Raw genomic sequence first — 18,983 nt, forward strand, 5'->3', positions numbered from 1 at the left:
TTTTTCTTCCCCCCCCCCCCCCCCCCCCCCTCTTTCCCAATGCAACTTTTCCCTCCTTGCAATCAATTGGAAACCCCTATCCATTTTCTTTGTGACTATGGGCCTCACAAATTTGGCAGTCTCCCTCCTTGTTCCTATCATGATCACCATCCCACACTTCCATACTATGGACATCAAACACTGGAGCTATTCAAACCTAGTCAATAACACATCTTCACAATACTACATGGCCAACTATATTTGCTTTCACCACCTGTACCATTTGGTTGGCTCCAAATAATCTCATCTTTAAAACTGTTTCCACATCTCTTGCTTCCATTAACCACATTATTATCAGCCATGCAATTGACTTCACCTATATTAGTGGCCAGCTCTAGTCAAAGCTCATCTGACAGCTATTAGGCTGATCTCATGGACTCCTCTGACTAATGAATTTATTAAACATAATACATGATAGTATTAGTAGGTGCTAGAGGAGTTTTTCTAAATAATATATCCCTGTTTATGAAAAAAGAAAAACACAAAAACAAATAGGTAAGCTTTGTGTCATGCATGAGGCGTTATTCCAATTGAATATACTAGTATTCAGGTTGATTATTACTGTTTTTTTTATAAATTATGCAATGAAGGTATCTCATTCCAATTGGCTACGAAGGAGAGTTACATATCATGGAAACATTCAAGGTGTTACATATCATGGAAACATAAACAACTCCGGGCTTTTAGAACAAGTATAGATCATCCAAGCTCCCAATATCATTCACCAATGCATAAAAAGGCTGGCCCATTAACATGCGAATAAGTTTTGCTCGGACTAATAAACAACATGCATAGCCCAAAAGGACTGCAGGTTGACCCAAAAGATATACTTATTGCTCAAATAATTTGATCTATATCTACTTTATTTGCTTTTAAAATATGGAATAAAAATTTGATGTTTTAGGAATCTGAAGGTGCTGTTATATAATCTAAAATAAGTTGTCGTTCCTTATTTCATGAATTATGATCATAATTAAAGGACTATAGAAAACTAAATATTCACCATTTAAAAGGACATTCTTTACAGCAAATCAAATAGCTGGGAAATTGATGATATTCCAAACTACGTGCATTCCTTTAGGCTAATTGCACGCTGATTCTCAACAATGTATTGGGTTGGTTCCGGTTTGTATTTTGTGGTCAAGTAAGGAAGTTTTTTTTTTTTTTTTTTTGGAGAAAGGGTCAAGTAAGGAAGTTGATTCAAATTCTACGTGCACCAAATACTAATCTGTAAAATAATAAATAACAATTATCGTGGAACAAATGTAGTAAATTAAAATTCTATTGTAACTAAAAAGAAAAATTATTAGAGCGGGAATCACAGTCACTTGCTTTCCTTTGACATTAACACAAATCACAAAAACAAAATGCTCTTTCGTTGGTTGTGGGAAACAATTAGAGCATAAGGCATACAGGGGCGGAGTTAGGATTTTCTGTTTGGAGGGGCCAAATTTTGGTATTAATAAATTAGTTTCAAGTCAAGATAATTCATCAAACATGCATAAATGCTCATACACAAATATAAACATTAATATTTTGATACTAAAGTAGGTCATAATTTATAAATTTATTGTATATAAAATTAACAATTTTCACATGTATATTCGCAAGATAATTTTTTAGGTAAATTTATCATATTTTAAACTTTAACAAATATACAAAAGCTGTCTAGTTCGATATTAAATATGTATGAAAAACTAAATTAGAGAAAACAAAAACTTTTTTGTCTCTATAATCACTAGACCAATTGACAAATTCTATTGGTTTTTAAAAGTATTGTTGAACTAACTCAAGCTTTTGGGGGGGTGGGGGAGCAACTTCTATTTTTGTAACTAAATATTTAAAGTTTTTAATACTTATGCATAATATAAAATTATTTTTTAAAATTTGTTAGGGGGGGGGGGGGGGGGGGGGGGTGTGTGTGTGTGTGGGGAGCCTTGGTATAGCTCCGCCCCCGAAGCATACATAGTGATAAGCATAAGAACATGGAAGCCTTCTTTTTTTTTTTTTTTACTTGCCACTCTTCTGTTGGGGTGTGATGCTGACAAGTTAATGTATTACTTCTGCTGCCTAAAGCATGCTCAGAGAGTCTCTGCGACTTGATTGGCTAAAATTGTTCTTGCATAGTCTAAGTTTTATATTGTTTAATCAGATGGCTTAAGAATCTGAATTGTTTGAAAAATGAATTGCTTTAAGTTAACTTGATACGATTATTTTATATACTACATATAACTACTTAATTACCCAAAAGAGAGATAAAATAATAGTAATTAGAGTATTACAAACTTTTTCTTTCTTTCTTTCTTTTTTTTTTTTTTTTTTTTTTTTTTTTTTTTTTTTTTGAGATAAAGATAGATAAGTACTCTCAAATAGTAATTTAGATCATACCATGCACTGCACCAGAATACCATATGAATTATTCTTTCCAGGATCATAGACAGTGACTTGTCTAAAAAAGTTACACCGCACTAATTATGTGCTTTTCACGGATGACGGATCTAAAGGAAAAACACGTTTATTTGGAGGGTTTTTATATTTTTCCCAAAAAATAAAAAAAATAAGGTCCTTAATGTTTCCTAGCATCTAACTTAAACGGTTAAAAATATATGCTTGAATGGAAAACTCACAAGAACAAAAATTGAGAAATTATAAATTTAATATAATATGATTGAACCCAATTTATTTTTTATAATTTGATAGTTAAGGAATGAAGAATTTCCATTAAAAATACCTAGAGATACCAATTAAACTTAAATTCATAAATTAACTTAAACTTTTAAATTAAGGAGTGTTTTTTATATGTTATATTAAAATCTTTACCAAAGTTTATTTGATAGCTAGGCAATTCTTATATATTCTCGAAGTAGTTTTTTAAGCTCTCACAAAAGAGGTGGACCCTACAGTGGGTCCCACGTGTAAAGTCCACTCCCTTTAGAGCATCCACAGCAATGGAACTATAATTTTAACTATTTGACATTACAAAAAGTTACTTTATCTATTTTACCTACTCACATGCTGCAGGAGTGAATCTATTTTAATTTTCAACACAATAAAATAATATAATCATCACAATAAAGTAATATATATCCACAAACACTTTTTTTTTCTCACAATTCATCTGTATCTTTGTCTTCTCCCTCTCTTCCCTCTCTTCAACCCACAGCCCCTCACGGCACCACCACCACTCACAACCAATTCATGGCAAAACCCACCATCGATCCTGTCACCAGCCATGATCCACCACCACAAACCCACAAAACCCATGTTCTTCACCAATTGGCACACCGCCACTAACCACCAATCCAAACCATCAAAAGCCAACACAAGCCAACTGCAAACTCATCCACACCCGAACCCACCACAAAATCTAGCAACCCACGACCACGATCCACCCAAAGAGGGGAGGCACGACGACAATCTACCCAGCGGCATGACGACAATCCATCCAGTGGCATGATGCGATCCATCATAGCATGATGATGACCCATCAACAGCAAGACAACAATCCATCCAGCGGCATGATGGCGATCCTCAGTGGTGTGATGGTGACCCATTGGCGGCAAAACAACAACGATTTACTCAGAGAGGCATGAGAGAGAGAAGCTAGAGAAGCTCAATGAAGATCAAATTGAGGGAGAATGAGAAGAGAGAGGTGTCTGAGAAGCTCAATGAAGAAAGACAAAGTAAAACATGTTTGGTGAATTAAAACAATATTTTAAAGCAAAGGGAGAATAAAAAATATTATTTGGGTTTAGTTGTTGAGATACAGTGCACATCTCTATAGATGTGCACTATAGCTCAACAGCTAAAATTTTTAGATATAGCTCCATTGCTACAGCTCAATATTTGTAGTTTTGTGGTGTTAAAAATTGCTTTTTAGCTTTTTAACACCATTGCTGTGAGTGCTCTTATGAGAGATCAGTTTCGAGAGAAATTAAGTTTTTTCCCTCTCCAATAAGTAATTGACACTAACCAAAGAAAAAGATGATTTAGACAGGCGATATATATTGTGGTTTATTTCCGTCATCTTTACACGACTCATATATATAGTCAACCACCTTGCTGTGATACCCTTCACCTTTTTCTCTTTTATTCTTTATATTTTGAATAATGTTTATGTAGATCCTTCTTGTCTTTAGACCAGATGTCATCTCTCTCATTAGAAACACGACACATGTCACGTATCCATATATCCTGCCATTTAAATTCTGACCACTTCCATGGAGAGCTTAGAAAATGTGATATTAGGCGAGAAGCCATTGGCCTTTTATATGATGCTTGAATAAAGTAGCTAGATTGACCAGATAAGTATAAAGGAAGAGGTCGAAGACCAATGAGCTATGAGCATTGAGCAATGGAAAGTCAGTCGCTAAGAGAAAGAGACTTCCAAAGCAACCTGCGGCCAAACATTTTTTTTTTGGGTTCAATGTATAGTATTTCCAAACGTCAGCACAGACATCATTATGAATAACGTTTAAGCAAACATCATTGTCCAATTGATTTGGAACCATCCTCCTAGCTTATTGGAGACTTTTTTGACACAAATCTATAAATACCCATTGGTGTAACAAGCATTTCATTCCCACTTTTGTCTGAAATCAGGAACAGAAGCAAACTGGCGAAGTACTAGCATTCAACAGGAAAGAATAGAATAGAATCATTGAAAATGGCTGCCGAAGATCCCACCATTCCTCTTCTTACTCCTTACAAACTGGGCAAGTTCAACCTTTCCCATAGGTATACCAATACACCTTGCAAAGTTCTTTCTTTTTTGTTTTTGTTTTTGTCGTTTAGTATTATCTGAATTGTTAATATGTGTGATGATTTTTTTGTGATTGTGGCATATCTCAGTTGGGAATCTTGGGATGATGAATTGTTTTGTTTACAAAGGTTTCAACTTTCAAGAAAACGTAGTTGGTTTTGTACAAAGTTTAGTTATAAAATTGGTTGTAATTACTTAATAAAATAAATATTATTATATATTTTTGAAAATCTAACTATAAGTTTTTTACACTCTTAATACACATGTCAAATTTTATGTCAATTAGATATTATATACTATATGATTTATAAGCTTATATTTTATATATAATTTTAAACTATAAAAACTAGCAATTTAAACAGTTTATTGAAGACATAGCTATTGATTTTTAATTTTTTAAAAATTTTTACAAACATAGAGAATATAAGAAGAAAATGTAATTCAATGGTGGAATTCTCAAAATTCATATCTAATAAAAAGATATTAAGTAAAATTATAGTCTTAGGTTATAATCAAATTTGTAACTAAACTATATCCGTTGATTATTTAGAGCACTAGCATTAAAACATTTTTCTTCAAATTTTTGTACTGTTTGGTGAGTGAACTGTAATTTTTACCTTTTATCTACTCACTTTATAATTTTCTAACCGATTTTATATATTTTTCTCCATTCTATTAAAATATTATTTCTTCATTATTTTTTTAATATTTTTTTTATTCTTTTTTTAAAAAAATTTTATTCTTCCATTATTCCCTCTGGCACACCCACACATCACACGTTTCTCCCATAAAAAAAATAAAAACAATAAAGGCCACACATTTCATTTGAGCAAAACCAGACCAAGTGAGAGAGAAGTCGTCTTCGTCCTCCATTGCCTGCGCCGCCTCCACCATTGCTTGTCCTCGTCCCCATCGCCAACGGCATGCAGCCCGGATGCTAAATTCTTTCCTTTATTCAAGATGTTTGATTCTGTAGGTTGCTCTGTGTTTTGTGTTTCGTCTGCTTTTCTTTGGTCTGTGAGAAGANTGTAGTTTTGTGGTGTTAAAAATTGCTTTTTAGCTTTTTAACACCATTGCTGTGAGTGCTCTTATGAGAGATCAGTTTCGAGAGAAATTAAGTTTTTTCCCTCTCCAATAAGTAATTGACACTAACCAAAGAAAAAGATGATTTAGACAGGCGATATATATTGTGGTTTATTTCCGTCATCTTTACACGACTCATATATATAGTCAACCACCTTGCTGTGATACCCTTCACCTTTTTCTCTTTTATTCTTTATATTTTGAATAATGTTTATGTAGATCCTTCTTGTCTTTAGACCAGATGTCATCTCTCTCATTAGAAACACGACACATGTCACGTATCCATATATCCTGCCATTTAAATTCTGACCACTTCCATGGAGAGCTTAGAAAATGTGATATTAGGCGAGAAGCCATTGGCCTTTTATATGATGCTTGAATAAAGTAGCTAGATTGACCAGATAAGTATAAAGGAAGAGGTCGAAGACCAATGAGCTATGAGCATTGAGCAATGGAAAGTCAGTCGCTAAGAGAAAGAGACTTCCAAAGCAACCTGCAAGAGGCATGTTGTTCCTGCCTTTACGAATATAAAATGATGGTAATGATATCATAAATTTTGCTATATAAATATTATTGAAATGGCATTGATCATATTTATTTATTTTATGTAATTTGTAAACCTTTTATTGTAAAATTAGTAATACTCACATTAGAAGATTCAAGTTTTTGTTATGAGGATCAGCAAAAAAAAAAAAAAAAAAGGTTTTCGAACCCATTGGTGTAACAAGCATTTCATTCCCACTTTTGTCTGAAATCAGGAACAGAAGCAAACTGGCGAAGTACTAGCATTCAACAGGAAAGAATAGAATAGAATCATTGAAAATGGCTGCCGAAGATCCCACCATTCCTCTTCTTACTCCTTACAAACTGGGCAAGTTCAACCTTTCCCATAGGTATACCAATACACCTTGCAAAGTTCTTTCTTTTTTGTTTTTGTTTTTGTCGTTTAGTATTATCTGAATTGTTAATATGTGTGATGATTTTTTTGTGATTGTGGCATATCTCAGTTGGGAATCTTGGGATGATGAATTGTTTTGTTTGCAAAGGTTTCAACTTTCAAGAAAACGTAGTTGGTTTTGTACAAAATTTAGTTATAAAATTGGTTGTAATTACTTAATAAAATAAATATTATTATATATTTTTGAAAATCTAACTGTAAGTTTTTTACACTCTTAATACACATGTCAAATTTTGTGTCAATTAGATATTATATACTATATGATTTATAAACTTATATTTTATATATAATTTTAAACTATAAAAACTAACAATTTAAACAGTTTATTGAAGACATAGCTATTGATTTTTAATTTTTTTAAAAATTTTACAAACATAGAGAATATAAGAAGAAAATGTAATTCAATGGTGAAATTCTCAAAATTCATATCTAATAAAAAGATATTAAGTAAAATTATAGTCTTAGGTTATAATCAAATTTGTAACTAAACTATATCCGTTGATTATTTAGAGCACTAACATTAGAACATTTTTTCTTCAAATTTTTGTACTATTTGGTGAGTGAACAGTAATTTTTACCTTTTATCTACTCGCTTTATAAAATACATTTTCTAACCGATTTTATATATTTTTCTCCATTCTATTAAAATATTATTTCTTCATTATTTTTTTAATATTTTTTTATTCTTTTTTAAAAAAAATTTTATTCTTCCATTATTCCCTCTGGCACACCCACACATCACACGTTTCTCCCATAAAAAAAATAAAAACAATAAAGGCCACACATTTCATTTGAGCAAAACCAGACCAAGTGAGAGAGAAGTCGTCTTCGTCCTCCATTGCCTGCGCCGCCTCCACCATTGCTTGTCCTCGTCCCCATCGCCAACGGCATGCAGCCCGGATGCTAAATTCTTTCCTTTATTCAAGATGTTTGATTCTGTTGGTTGCTCTGTGTTTTGTGTTTCGTCTCCTTTTCTTTGGTCTGTGAGAAGGAACTAGGGAGGGTGTGGGAAAAACAAATGAAGAAGAAAGAGAAAAAATTAATATAATAGTTAGCTCTAGAATTTTTTAATGTGATAAATTCTTTTCCTAATTTACAGTAACTCATCAGACTTGATGAGTTACTGTTTATGAGCAAAACTTTTTTTTTTTTGAGATATAGAGGGACTGTCGGAGGCTCGGAGCAATGGTTTATGGTTTCATTTTCTATTAAAGAGAGAATTTTGGATTTAGCTACACCGTTAAAGATGCTCTTAGATGTGTCCAATGCCAAAAATTTGACATTCGACACACCAAAAAACCTCCCACATCAAATTTTTTAAATGCTAAAACTTTAGAAGACCTGATGCTAGTTAGCCCTCTTGCCCTTTTGAGCATTTTCTTGTCAGTTCACATCTGTGTTTGTTTTGTGTTTAACCAAGAAATGACACATTTTTTTTCAAGAATTCTCTATATTAATCTGCTAAAAGTGTGAGACTTTGCCAATTTTTGATACTGTTAAGATTGATGAATTTTGTTGGAACTGCATTAACTGTCATGCTGAGCTCTGCTCATTTCATGAGTTGTTAGTGATGATTTTTTCCTTTGATCTCAAAAGGAAAATAAATCTGGCATTTGGTTTATCTGGACTTTGTGAATCATCTCTATTGTGTAAATTGGTTTTAGATTTGCAGATTAAGGTATCTGATCACCTTGGCTGTCAGGATTCTTTGTGTTTTCAGAACCTCTAAGTAATGTATTTGTAGCTTCATCATGAGCGTGCTGACATTTATTTACAGTTTCTCTGATTATATAAGATATCAATCTATAGTTATGAAATCATTTCTCAACAATTTTGGTCTGACTTTTTTTGGGCTGGGGAGGGGAGATGAGACCCTTCAGTTTATCAGTGTTATGTTGATACCTATGACTACATATTCTGTATGATGAAAAGCAATCCAGTTTGGCTTCCTCTTCTATATCCTGCCATAGTACCCAAGTCATTCTTCAAATGCTGTATGTTATCATTTGACGATCTTGAACCTAAATGTGATTAACAGAACTAATTCACCCTACTCTGTGCGTAAAACTTCATCAAATTAATTCTTCCAAGTTTTTACACGCTTCATTATGTTTCTTACTTATCTTTTCTGGTATTTTCTTAAAGTAAAACGTGGCCATGCATGTATTGCACAAGCCACTGGCCCCTCACCAACAAATTTACAGTACTCATGGGATTGTACTCAAGGGTGTTTAAACTAGACAACTGGGAAGTCCAAACTTCCTTTTGGATCTGACAAAATATGATTTTCTACATTAGAAAAGCAGCGACTGTGATTCTATTGAAATAAGAAATATCAGAGGTCAACTGCTACATTCGGTTTGCTCTGCTTGTACAGGGGTTGGACCAGGAGTGGAAGCGACTTGACCAATTTAACTTATTGTACACTAAGTCTAGGCTAGGTTTGGATAATATAAGAGTTGAAATGTCATAAGCAGTCACTTTTGAAGTTCATACTACAAAAATATATACTTGCCTTCTTTCCAAAATGCTCTCATTAGAATTGTTAAGTTTCATGTTTGAAAACACTCATAAACTGAGTGCCACACCTTTTTTTTTTCAACCAAAAAAAAAACTTAGTGCTCTTTGCTGCAGCTTTGTAGGTCTTGGAAAAGGTAAGCTTATGATATAAACAAAGGTTGCAAAGAGAGTTACACGAATTAAAAACAACGTAGGCCCTGAACTTGAAACTAAGTATTTTCAAATTTCAAGTGCATGGCAAATTAGCTATGAATGATATAGAAATTGTCATAGTTAAAGGACCTATGGGATCTTTGAGGTTCTCCTACCCCACTCCAGTACTGCATTTTGTGAAATATATCCTTAATACTTGACAATATGTTTTTACTTTAACGATGAACAAACTCTAAAGGAAAATAATAAATTGTAGATCAAGTCAAGCATTTTCTGTCACTCTTTCTCATTTAGGTATTTATTTGTTTACTCACAAGGAAAAGCATTATATTATTTGCAGAGTTTTTCTGATTTTGTGTTTTTCTTCAGCTTCTCAAACCTTATCTCTGCCATAATCATTCAAAAATGTATTGTTTGATTTGGTTTCATTTGTTACTTGCCTTTTTATTTTATTTTTTAGTATCTATTATAACATAGAGAAAGGGGCTTAATCGTATTATTCTTCCTGACTTTGCTACAGGCAATATATATTTGATTCTTATAGGGTACTACTTTCTTCAGTTAGAACGATTTCTTACTTGATTTACTCAATTTATCATTTAATTTGTATTTTCAGAGTTGTTTTAGCACCATTGACCAGATCGAGATCTTATGGCAATGTTCCTCAGCCACATGCTATCTTATATTATTCTCAGAGAACCACCAAAGGTGGTCTACTAATAGCTGAAGCCACTGGAGTTTCTGACACAGCTCAAGGGTAATCAATTTCTTACCATGTTTTCCACTGAAAGACAATCTCCATTTTGAGTGTTCCCTTTCTTGCCTCGAAAATTTTTATGACTTCTTAGGTTTCTTTGCTATTGTAAAGGTATCCAAACACACCTGGTATATGGACAAAAGAACAAGTTGAAGCTTGGAAACCCATTGTAGATGTTGTTCATGCCAAAGGAGGAGTTTTCTTTTGTCAAATTTGGCATGTGGGGAGGATCTCAAATCAAGGTTTGTCTTTGACTAAGACCACCTTTATATCTTCTCTTCTAATATTGCTTGTAGACAATTGAACTTTCGTAATGGATGGAGAGAGTTGAATGTTTTGTAATATGCTAAATTACAAAGACTTTATGGTAAATGATTCATAAATTGTAAATGAGTAGATTTGGGTTTTCTATACCATATTGTGTTTACTTAACTATTGATGACTGTTTGTCCTGAAGGAAGTACTGCATGTGAACCTATTTGATAAAGATCAAATTGGATGTAAGTTTTGATTGATTGCTGAAATAACCATGTGTTGGTGTTGTAGAGTGCTATTCCCTGCAATGCATAATGAGTGTCACATTTGAAAAATAAACATACTTTTTGAGGAAGAGCATTAATTGGCTTGACTCTCATTTTAGAGAGTAAAATTAGCAAAAGTGATGGTTGTTGGATATAGGGAGTAAGGGAAATTTATGCAACAATATAATTATTTTGAAAAATTATTGATCTGTCAATGTAGTGGTGTTATTTTTTGCATAATCTACTCTACTATAAATGAATTTATTTTATTACAAGGGGGCTTTCATGATGATCATTGCCTCAATGGAAGAGTGGAAGGGGCATCTTCTATTATAAGTCTAATATGTTAAAATCATTTTTTTAGCATCTAATGTATAAGAATAAGGTGAAACTCACTGCTTGAACAAAATCGAATCATAGTAGTTGCTTTGATAAAAAGCTAATGATGTTGTCACTTTGGCTAAAAAGGCTATTTTATATCACCATTGAATAGAATGTTATTTAGGACCCGTTTGGATTAAGGGGAGAAAGAGGGGGAGCAGAGGAGAGTAGAGTAGATTCAGTTGAAAATAAGTTAATTTTGGGCCAACTCAACTCTATTCCCCCTTTTTCCCCTTCAATCCAAACAGACTAGTAGTCATTTCGGTAGAAAAGGCTAGAGTGTGTGGTCTCTTGCCACTTTTTCAAAAGCATGGTTCTTTTAGTTGGTTGGTCTTTCAAAATCTTTGTAGTATTGTTTTAGATATGCAGACACCACTTGCTCTACATCAATCACCACTTTTTGCCACATTAGACCGCCCTAAGACCATGAGCTTTCCATTTTTTTATTTTTTAATAAATGGAATTAGATCATGAAATTTCCTTTTTTGGAGTGAAATATTTATACAATCATGTGAAACACATAATGAAGCTATTATGCCTTCTTGATCCAAAAGAAGCATTAATTTTGTCTCTTATTTATTTTTATTTTTCTTGTGTTTTTCAAATCAATAAAGGTCTTGTCAATAGTATCTTTAGATAAATGTTTTTTTTTTTGAAGAAAAAAAAAATCTTTGCGAAGAAAAGAAAGATCATTTTCTAAGTAATTTAACAGATCATAACTCTCATTTTTCTAATTTTTAAAGCTAATTCTTTGAGTGGTGATTGATGATTTCTTATCAAGCTCATTTGAATTATATGGATATTTATTTTTCTTAATATTGTTGTCTACAGGTTTTCAGCCAAATGGTCAAGCCCCAATTTCTTCCTCTGACAAGCCTTTGACCGCTCAAATTCAATCTAATGGAATTGACATTGCAGACTTCACTCCTCCAAGGCGGCTGAGGATAGAGGAAATTCCTCAAATTGTCAATGATTTTAGACTTGCTGCAAGGTATGCTATTGAAGCTGGTAAGTTCTTTTCATATATTTTTATAAGATAAATGATATTTGATTGGTCAAATGTACAAGGGAGTGAAGGAGTGTACTTTGTACTTTATGAAAGAAAAATGAAATGGTTACCTTTGTTATTACACAGCTCCTTCATTAAAATGTCATTATTTGTCTTATACATAGGCTTTGATGGAGTAGAGATCCATGGGGCACATGGTTACCTAATTGCCCAGTTTATGAAGGATCAAGTGAATGATCGAACAGATCAATATGGTGGATCCCTTGAAAATCGTTGCCGATTTGCTCTAGAAATCGTTGAAGCTGTTTCTAATGAGATAGGAGCAGATAGGGTTGGAATAAAGCTATCTCCTTTTGCAGACTACATGGAATCTGGAGACTCAAATCCAGAAGCTTTAGGCCTTTACATGGCTGAATCCTTAAACAAATATGAGATTCTTTATTGCCACATGATGACCACAGTTGGAGAAAAGAGTGAAAGTCCCCATTGTCTTGTGCCAATGAGAAAGGCTTTTAAGGGTAACTTTATTGTTGCTGGGGGTTATGACAGGGAAGATGGGAACAAAGCTATTGCTAAAAACCATGCAGATCTTGTTGCTTATGGTCGTCATTTTCTAGCCAATCCAGATTTGCCTAAGAGATTTAAGCTCAATGCTCCTCTCAACAAGTACAATAGAGACACATTCTACACCTCTGACCCTGTCCTTGGATACACTAATTATCCATTCCTTGAAGACATTGCTTAGGTATTCAAGGAGGAGAGTGAAAATAAATTGTCCAAAAACATTGTCCTATGTAATTCCTTTCTTGTTTTTAGTGTTTTCATTGTACTGTACAAGTGCAGCAAAAAGATTTGATATATCTAAATAATTTTGAAGTGGTTATTCTCTTCTAGTGATAATATTGTTGGTGCTGATCTGCTAATGTGCCAGACTAATCATGATTTTGAAGCGTAATATGGCTATTACAAGCAATGATTCTTTACTTAAATTGACAATTATGCGTATAGGATTTTGCCTTCAGCTTTAGCTACAAAGGACCCAGTCTCCTTTACTTTTTCGCATACATAAGGTTTGTGTCGAACCATTTTAAGTGGCTACTCAATTACTTGTGATATTATCCATACTTAGGGCATGTAGGCTTATTTGCTCATAATAAAGTGACTAAATTTCAAGCTAGCTGTCAACCTTATCTGTCTAAGATTGAGACCGGTTGTGTACAAAATAATGAAAAATGTTACATTAAGCACAAACACAATGGGAGTTTACAAATGGAATTATACACATACACATGATTAGCAAATAGCATTTCCTCAGTTTCTTGGCAACCAAGAGGAGTCTAAGAAAAGTTATTTATGATTGACAATTGGTATCATAAGGCTAGCTCCAATGTTTATAGTTGAAAAGCAAAGAAAGTCAAGAGGATTATCTGGATTTAAGAGAACATATACACAACATTTATCATGTGTATGTGTGTTGAATCTATTGCTGACACGATAACGTGGTTTAAGTAGAACTGTAATCGATTCTACTTACTCTATTTACTTATTCTTTACCAAATGAAAAGGTGAATATACTGTGCAAAGATCAGTCAAAGCTAACACCAGAGCTAGCAACGTCTTCAGGAACCAGTATATCAAAATCACGGACAAACCATTTTGCAGTCATCCCTGTGCTGCTAACATATATCTCTGTACCAACATTAATTGAAGACCATACACGCCTTGCTAGTCCAGTTCCTGGATCCTGGGAAATAGTAATATGTTTCCCATTAGTGCCTTATAACTATATTGCCCATCTTGAAGCAGAGGGACAAACTCAACAGCACTAATCAAGTTAAAGAAGACTAAACTACAAAAGTTCACTAATGTGAATTAAGGAAGCAATTGCTATGAATTATAATGGGTTCAGGTCCTTCAAGATGCTGGGAGAAGGTCTAGATAAATGATAAATCCAAAACAAACCTATGATATTTTTCAATTGTATCCAATCTGAAGATTGAACGCTGCATAGAGTTAGAATTAGAATTATTGGACAAAGCTGTAGGACCTCAAGGATGAGTATGGGATAAAGGACAGATACGGATGACAAGTTTGCACAATAGCACAGAAATTAAGAATAAGTAAGAGAAGATTAGACAGGAGATAAAGGAAGACATGAAAATTCTTAAGTCTCATGAGGCCTCTGGGGAGTCTCACCTCAAAGATAACATATAGAAACTTACAGTTAGCAGTAAGGACTTAATTAAGTTGAACTTTCTATGCATAGAAGTAGATGATAAAAATTTTAAACGCACCTAGATGCATAGCACACAAACATCCATTTACTATGAACACTTAGTAATTTGCCAAATTTTATGTGACCACATTCGCATATCATTCCTTTGTGTGTGTGTGTGATTTCAACCAGGATTCCATAACAAATTTGATAATGGCTAAGTTACTAAAAATATCATAATTACCTGGTAGAAGTATAATTGACTAGAGAGAGCACCCACATCAAGCACCCAAGTCCTAGAGTCTCCAACCCATCCATCTCCTTGCTTTTCAAGATATTCGTGCATAGCCCATTCAGGATGTCGCAGAATTTGCACCAGTTCCTGTGCCTGTGGATTGCTATATGGATCACAGATATCATATGGTTCCTCAAGATAATTGGCATTTCTTGGGCTGCAGTAGAGATGATAAGCAGAATACGAAAACTGAGATGTCTCATTTCTGTATATTTTCTCACCAGTATGACTAACATGGTAAGGTGGGCAGGACACCAGGTTATCAGTGCGGCACCAGCTTGTAGTAGTTGGATTTATTATCATTTCGCTATATCTAGTCACATTTGTCAGAACATCACCATCACATGGATCTCCATCATTCTTCCAACAACTTTCTATATGAAGAAGATAAAATTAACTGTTGAGCCCTCCTCCTTGTTTGACATCAAGTGTCACCTTTACCTTAAAGTTTGGAGATTCTAGCAACTAAAAAAAAAATCCCAAAAGACAAATTCATTAACTATAGAATATAAAGGACTAGTAAAAGTGTCAGTTACAGCAGATCATGAAACCTTGATCAACAAAAAGTAGAGAGAGCATCTATCCAACCCCAATTAGTTGGATTAAGGATTCATTGAGTTTAAAAGAGATCATCTAAATTTTATGAATTATTAATTTACTTGTTATACATTGAGATACATAAATCTCAACTCAACTGACATTCTGATTTATCTCAAGGGTAGTGTGGTCAGTAAGAATTCATTTATAGAGACAATGTGTTTAGACAACAAATTTTTCCCGCTAGCAAGAAACAAGTGAAGACAAGGAATAAACCTTTCTTATGATTCCACAGCCACTGTAGTGATAACCTCCATTAAATCCTTCAATTGCATCTGCACGTAGATACAACATAAGCCAAGGATACTTTGAAGATGTTGTTAGTCTTTGTGAGAAAACCCAACTTCCTGTGCTCAAATTCTTCTGCCATGTGACTGAGAAGTATGATTTATTTCCTACACCTTTGCTTAAATCGGCGTCAAGGTCATATGTTCCATAAAATCCTCCTGTTAAAGACTCTATTTGGTCCCCTGAAGAAACCAACCTTCTATAATTATGGTATTCAAGTGGTTGATTCATGCACCCCCCACTAAAGCATGGAAAATTTCTCTTTGTTATGATTTTACTAACATTCTTGCCATTCTCAGGACAAAGGGTAGTATTCTTGTCAAAGTTTCCATTCTTGAGTATAATCATCCAGAAGTACCACGGATCTAAGGAATCATGCACCTCACACAGAGAAGCAAGATATTGTTCCTTTTCCACAACAAACATGTCACGGTCCATGTATGGCTTGAATCTCATTACAGGAAACTTATCACCAGTCCCTAAGCTGTTATCTGATTCATTCACTGTGTGATGAACTTCGCACTTTGTGGTGCGGCCCAAGGAACCTGATTACAGAAACATAAAACTAACAAGGGCCTCAAAGTAAAGAATCAATGTCGTTGATGATTACATTCAATTATATATTATATAATTCACTATTATCTTAGCTAAATCAAGTATAGATTCTCTAAAAGGGTTGGTTGGATAAAAGTGTACATATAGCAAAACTGAATGGGGGAAAAACTTATGGTTTAAGAGGATTTTAAAATATAATGTAAGCATTATCGAAAGAAAGATGACATGTGTGTCATAAATCAATAGAAGTTAGGCCAGTTAATGGCTATGCAGATGTTTCAGAACAGTTATCCATTTAACTTCCTTGAAACAAAACTGTGGAGTAAGGAAAGATAAGGAAATGGGAAATGATAGGTCTTTTATACACTAGACTTTCAATAAGAATCATGGAAGAGGTCAACGGTTCAAATATCCCCTACCAACTCCCATTGGAGTCGCTTATCTAATAAGGGAATATATATAATAATAATAATAATAAGAAGAAGAAGAAGAAGAAGAAGAAGAAGAAGTTATGCATCTCAATATTACACTATGCAAATGGAAAACAACACCTTGGTCTAATGTTTTTTCAACAAGTCCCAGAAATACCCTCTTTGGCTTTCCAAAGGAGCCAAAAAAACAAGCAAAGTACACAGTAAGGAATACCAAATATCAAGAACAAGTCTATAAATATGAACACGCATTGTTATATGTAAAATAAATATCTAAAGTCACAATTTCATTTCATCATCCAAGCTTAGATCAAAGTAAGTAAATTGTGCATTTATTCCATTGTCACCGTAGCGAATCAAATCATGGTGACAAATTTTGGTATTGAGTGTCAATTAGCATCAAGATAATTTAGATCCCAAAAGCCATACCTGAATTACTGAAAATAATTAACAAAGAATGGTTAAGGATAAAATTGCAATCTAAAAGCTGATAGTTTTGGCACGTTGTGTTTGGTGTTATAGGAAGTCTAAGTCTAGCGTGTAACAAATATAAGAAAATATATTTCTCTATAAATAAAAATATATATTAACAAATAACATTTAGTAATCTGTTAAGAGATTTATGAAGGTTGTTCATGGATCAGGTTTAGAAATGTACTATTCCACACATCACCTCAATCCAACTCTTTTGGATTGGAAACGTAAGAATCCATTGTTAATCATTGAGGCTCAAGTATTTGGCTAGCTAATGACCCATTGATGATCAATTGATTTTGAGATTATGACATGTTGATGATGAAGAGAAGAGACTAACATCAATGAAGGGAGGGAGGTGATGATCTTCACTTGTAGATCGAGGCCTCCCCATAACTAGGTTTAGAGTTTTTGGTGAAAATTCAGCCTCCAACTAACTAAGTTTTGGCTCACGAACTTCGAAATAGCCTTCCAATATGACGATGGAGAGTTTCTCTTGGTGCAACGTTGAGAGTTACCCATGAATGCTAGAATAGTTTTCGTTCAATCTATATATTACTAAAAGCTGAAGCGTAGCATTTAATGTTGCTACGCTCACGTTGAGCTACATCAGCCGCCACGTCATCATTTTTTGTTTTCAATTTTTCTTATATATTTTTTTAAACATTTTCTCATTTAAGGTGACTTAATTATTTAAAAATTAAAATATCCTTTAACCATTATTTTTATTATTAATTTTCCAAAACTCTCCTTTCCTTTTACTTCTTCATCTCCCCACTACTTTCTACCTTAATATCATTCTTTCTCTACCTTTTTATCTTCCTTTATTTTGACTCTTCTTGTTCTCAATATCTTACTATAAATTTGACATTTTCTTTTTCATTCTATGCATAGTTTTCTCACACAAAAAAGGTTACTTCTCTCTCTCTCTCTCTCTCTCTCTCAATTTGTTTTTCATTTTTTGTTTGATTTTTTTTTATTGCATCAATTCTTTAGGTTGATAGCTTTGATTTTTTTTTTTTCCTTGTGTTTGTTTTGGGGTGTTGTTTGGGCTTAATTTTTGTTGTTGGGCTAATATTTTTTTTTATAGCATTTAAAAATATGAATAATATTGTTATGGGGGGCAAAGTACAATTTTATTAAAACAAACAACAATACATTATATATGTACTAAAATTTTTTTAAAAAAAATATGGGGGGCATTGCCCCCAGGTCCAACAATAGCTCTATCCCTATACACACAACATGGTAACACACTTAGCACATTACCACCCATATGCAAACTCAGTTCCACGTACTTGTCCATGAAAATCACAGCCTAACTTCACATTTTCCACTCTGAAATAGCATGCTACACGTTCAACCCCTTCTTCCGCACTCACACAGAGTACCCAGTAAATGCTAATCTCTGCCCATGACCAAACTCGCACAGGGTTTGCCATAACTTAACCTCATTGCACTTGCTGCTCAAAAATATGCATGACTTGCAGCCTGCCAAGCTATCAGCACGATCCAACACCTTAGCAAAGCCACTATCATGTTGTTATCAAAGTCACTTGTGTAGTCATGCCACCATGAGGTAGCATTAGCATAGCCTATATTGATACCTCAAATTAACTATCCTGCACCTGCGTGTCAAGATTCAAAGATTTAATAATAGCTTACAAACTAATATGTCATTAATCAAAAGAATCGTAATTAAGATATTTATTTACTATATGTTGAAGTGGCAACCGTCACATTCTTTAGGACTGTGAGTTTAATTTGTAAAGTTTTTGAGAGTGATTATCCTATGCAGGTTTATAAATTACTAGAGTTGTCTTGTCAACTTGCTTTCCTCTAGAAGATTTATATGAAATCCATGGATATATAGCAATATTAATATATGTCTTATCTATCAACATCCACAAGCCAATTTTCAAGAATCATTGGCTAGTGCCGAAGT

The 18,983-nt window shown here is 33.7% G+C and overlaps 3 protein-coding genes across 4 annotated transcripts; 1 reads left to right on the top strand and 2 right to left on the bottom strand.

The window, feature by feature from the left end:
- The first annotated feature begins 6,612 nt into the window (after positions 1–6,612).
- Positions 6,613–13,066, top strand: LOC136061074 (12-oxophytodienoate reductase 1-like). Of its 2 annotated transcripts, none has more exons than XM_065765681.1 (5): positions 6,613–6,777; positions 10,132–10,272; positions 10,384–10,514; positions 12,006–12,182; positions 12,348–13,066. In XM_065765681.1, the coding sequence occupies exons 1-5, from the start codon at positions 6,707–6,709 to the stop codon at positions 12,926–12,928; spliced, it is 1,101 nt and encodes a 366-aa protein (XP_065621753.1). In that variant the 5' UTR covers positions 6,613–6,706; the 3' UTR covers positions 12,929–13,066. The 2 variants fall into 2 exon arrangements, with proteins under 2 accessions (XP_065621753.1, XP_065621754.1); XM_065765682.1 differs by lacking the exon at positions 6,613–6,777 and adding an exon at positions 7,640–7,780.
- A 381-nt stretch (positions 13,067–13,447) lies between these two features.
- LOC136064216 (uncharacterized) lies at positions 13,448–16,216 on the bottom strand. The gene is made up of 3 exons (XM_065765678.1): positions 15,507–16,216; positions 14,643–15,158; positions 13,448–13,927 (listed from the first exon to the last, which is right to left on the bottom strand). Exons 2-3 carry the CDS (start codon positions 14,994–14,996, stop codon positions 13,769–13,771), a joined length of 513 nt encoding a protein of 170 aa, XP_065621750.1. The 5' UTR covers positions 14,997–15,158; positions 15,507–16,216; the 3' UTR covers positions 13,448–13,768.
- Positions 15,474–18,480, bottom strand: LOC136064209 (uncharacterized). Its single transcript, XM_065765669.1, has 3 exons — positions 18,308–18,480; positions 16,994–17,001; positions 15,474–16,123 (listed from the first exon to the last, which is right to left on the bottom strand). Exons 1-3 carry the CDS (start codon positions 18,478–18,480, stop codon positions 15,474–15,476), a joined length of 831 nt encoding a protein of 276 aa, XP_065621741.1.
- Positions 18,481–18,983: the final 503 nt, after the last annotated feature.

The sequence above is a fragment of the Quercus suber genome, unplaced genomic scaffold (genome assembly GCF_002906115.3).
Source record: "Quercus suber isolate HL8 unplaced genomic scaffold, Cork oak 2.0 scaffold_647, whole genome shotgun sequence".
NCBI lineage: Eukaryota > Viridiplantae > Streptophyta > Magnoliopsida > Fagales > Fagaceae > Quercus > Quercus suber.

Excerpts from the sequence above, each read along its gene's own strand:
- LOC136061074 (XM_065765681.1), top strand. The coding sequence starts at position 6,707 with ATGGCTGCCGAAGATCCCACCATTCCTCTTCTTACTCCTTACAAACTG. Across the intron at positions 10,273-10,383 it reads GTTTCTGACACAGCTCAAGG|GTATCCAAACACACCTGGTA; the intron begins GTAATCAATTTC and ends GCTATTGTAAAG. Across the intron at positions 10,515-12,005 it reads GGGGAGGATCTCAAATCAAG|GTTTTCAGCCAAATGGTCAA; the intron begins GTTTGTCTTTGA and ends TGTTGTCTACAG.
- LOC136064209 (XM_065765669.1), bottom strand. The coding sequence starts at position 18,480 with ATGGCAAACCCTGTGCGAGTTTGGTCATGGGCAGAGATTAGCATTTAC.
- LOC136064216 (XM_065765678.1), bottom strand. The coding sequence starts at position 14,996 with ATGATAATAAATCCAACTACTACAAGCTGGTGCCGCACTGATAACCTG. Across the intron at positions 13,928-14,642 it reads GTCAATTATACTTCTACCAG|GATCCAGGAACTGGACTAGC; the intron begins GTAATTATGATA and ends ACTATTTCCCAG.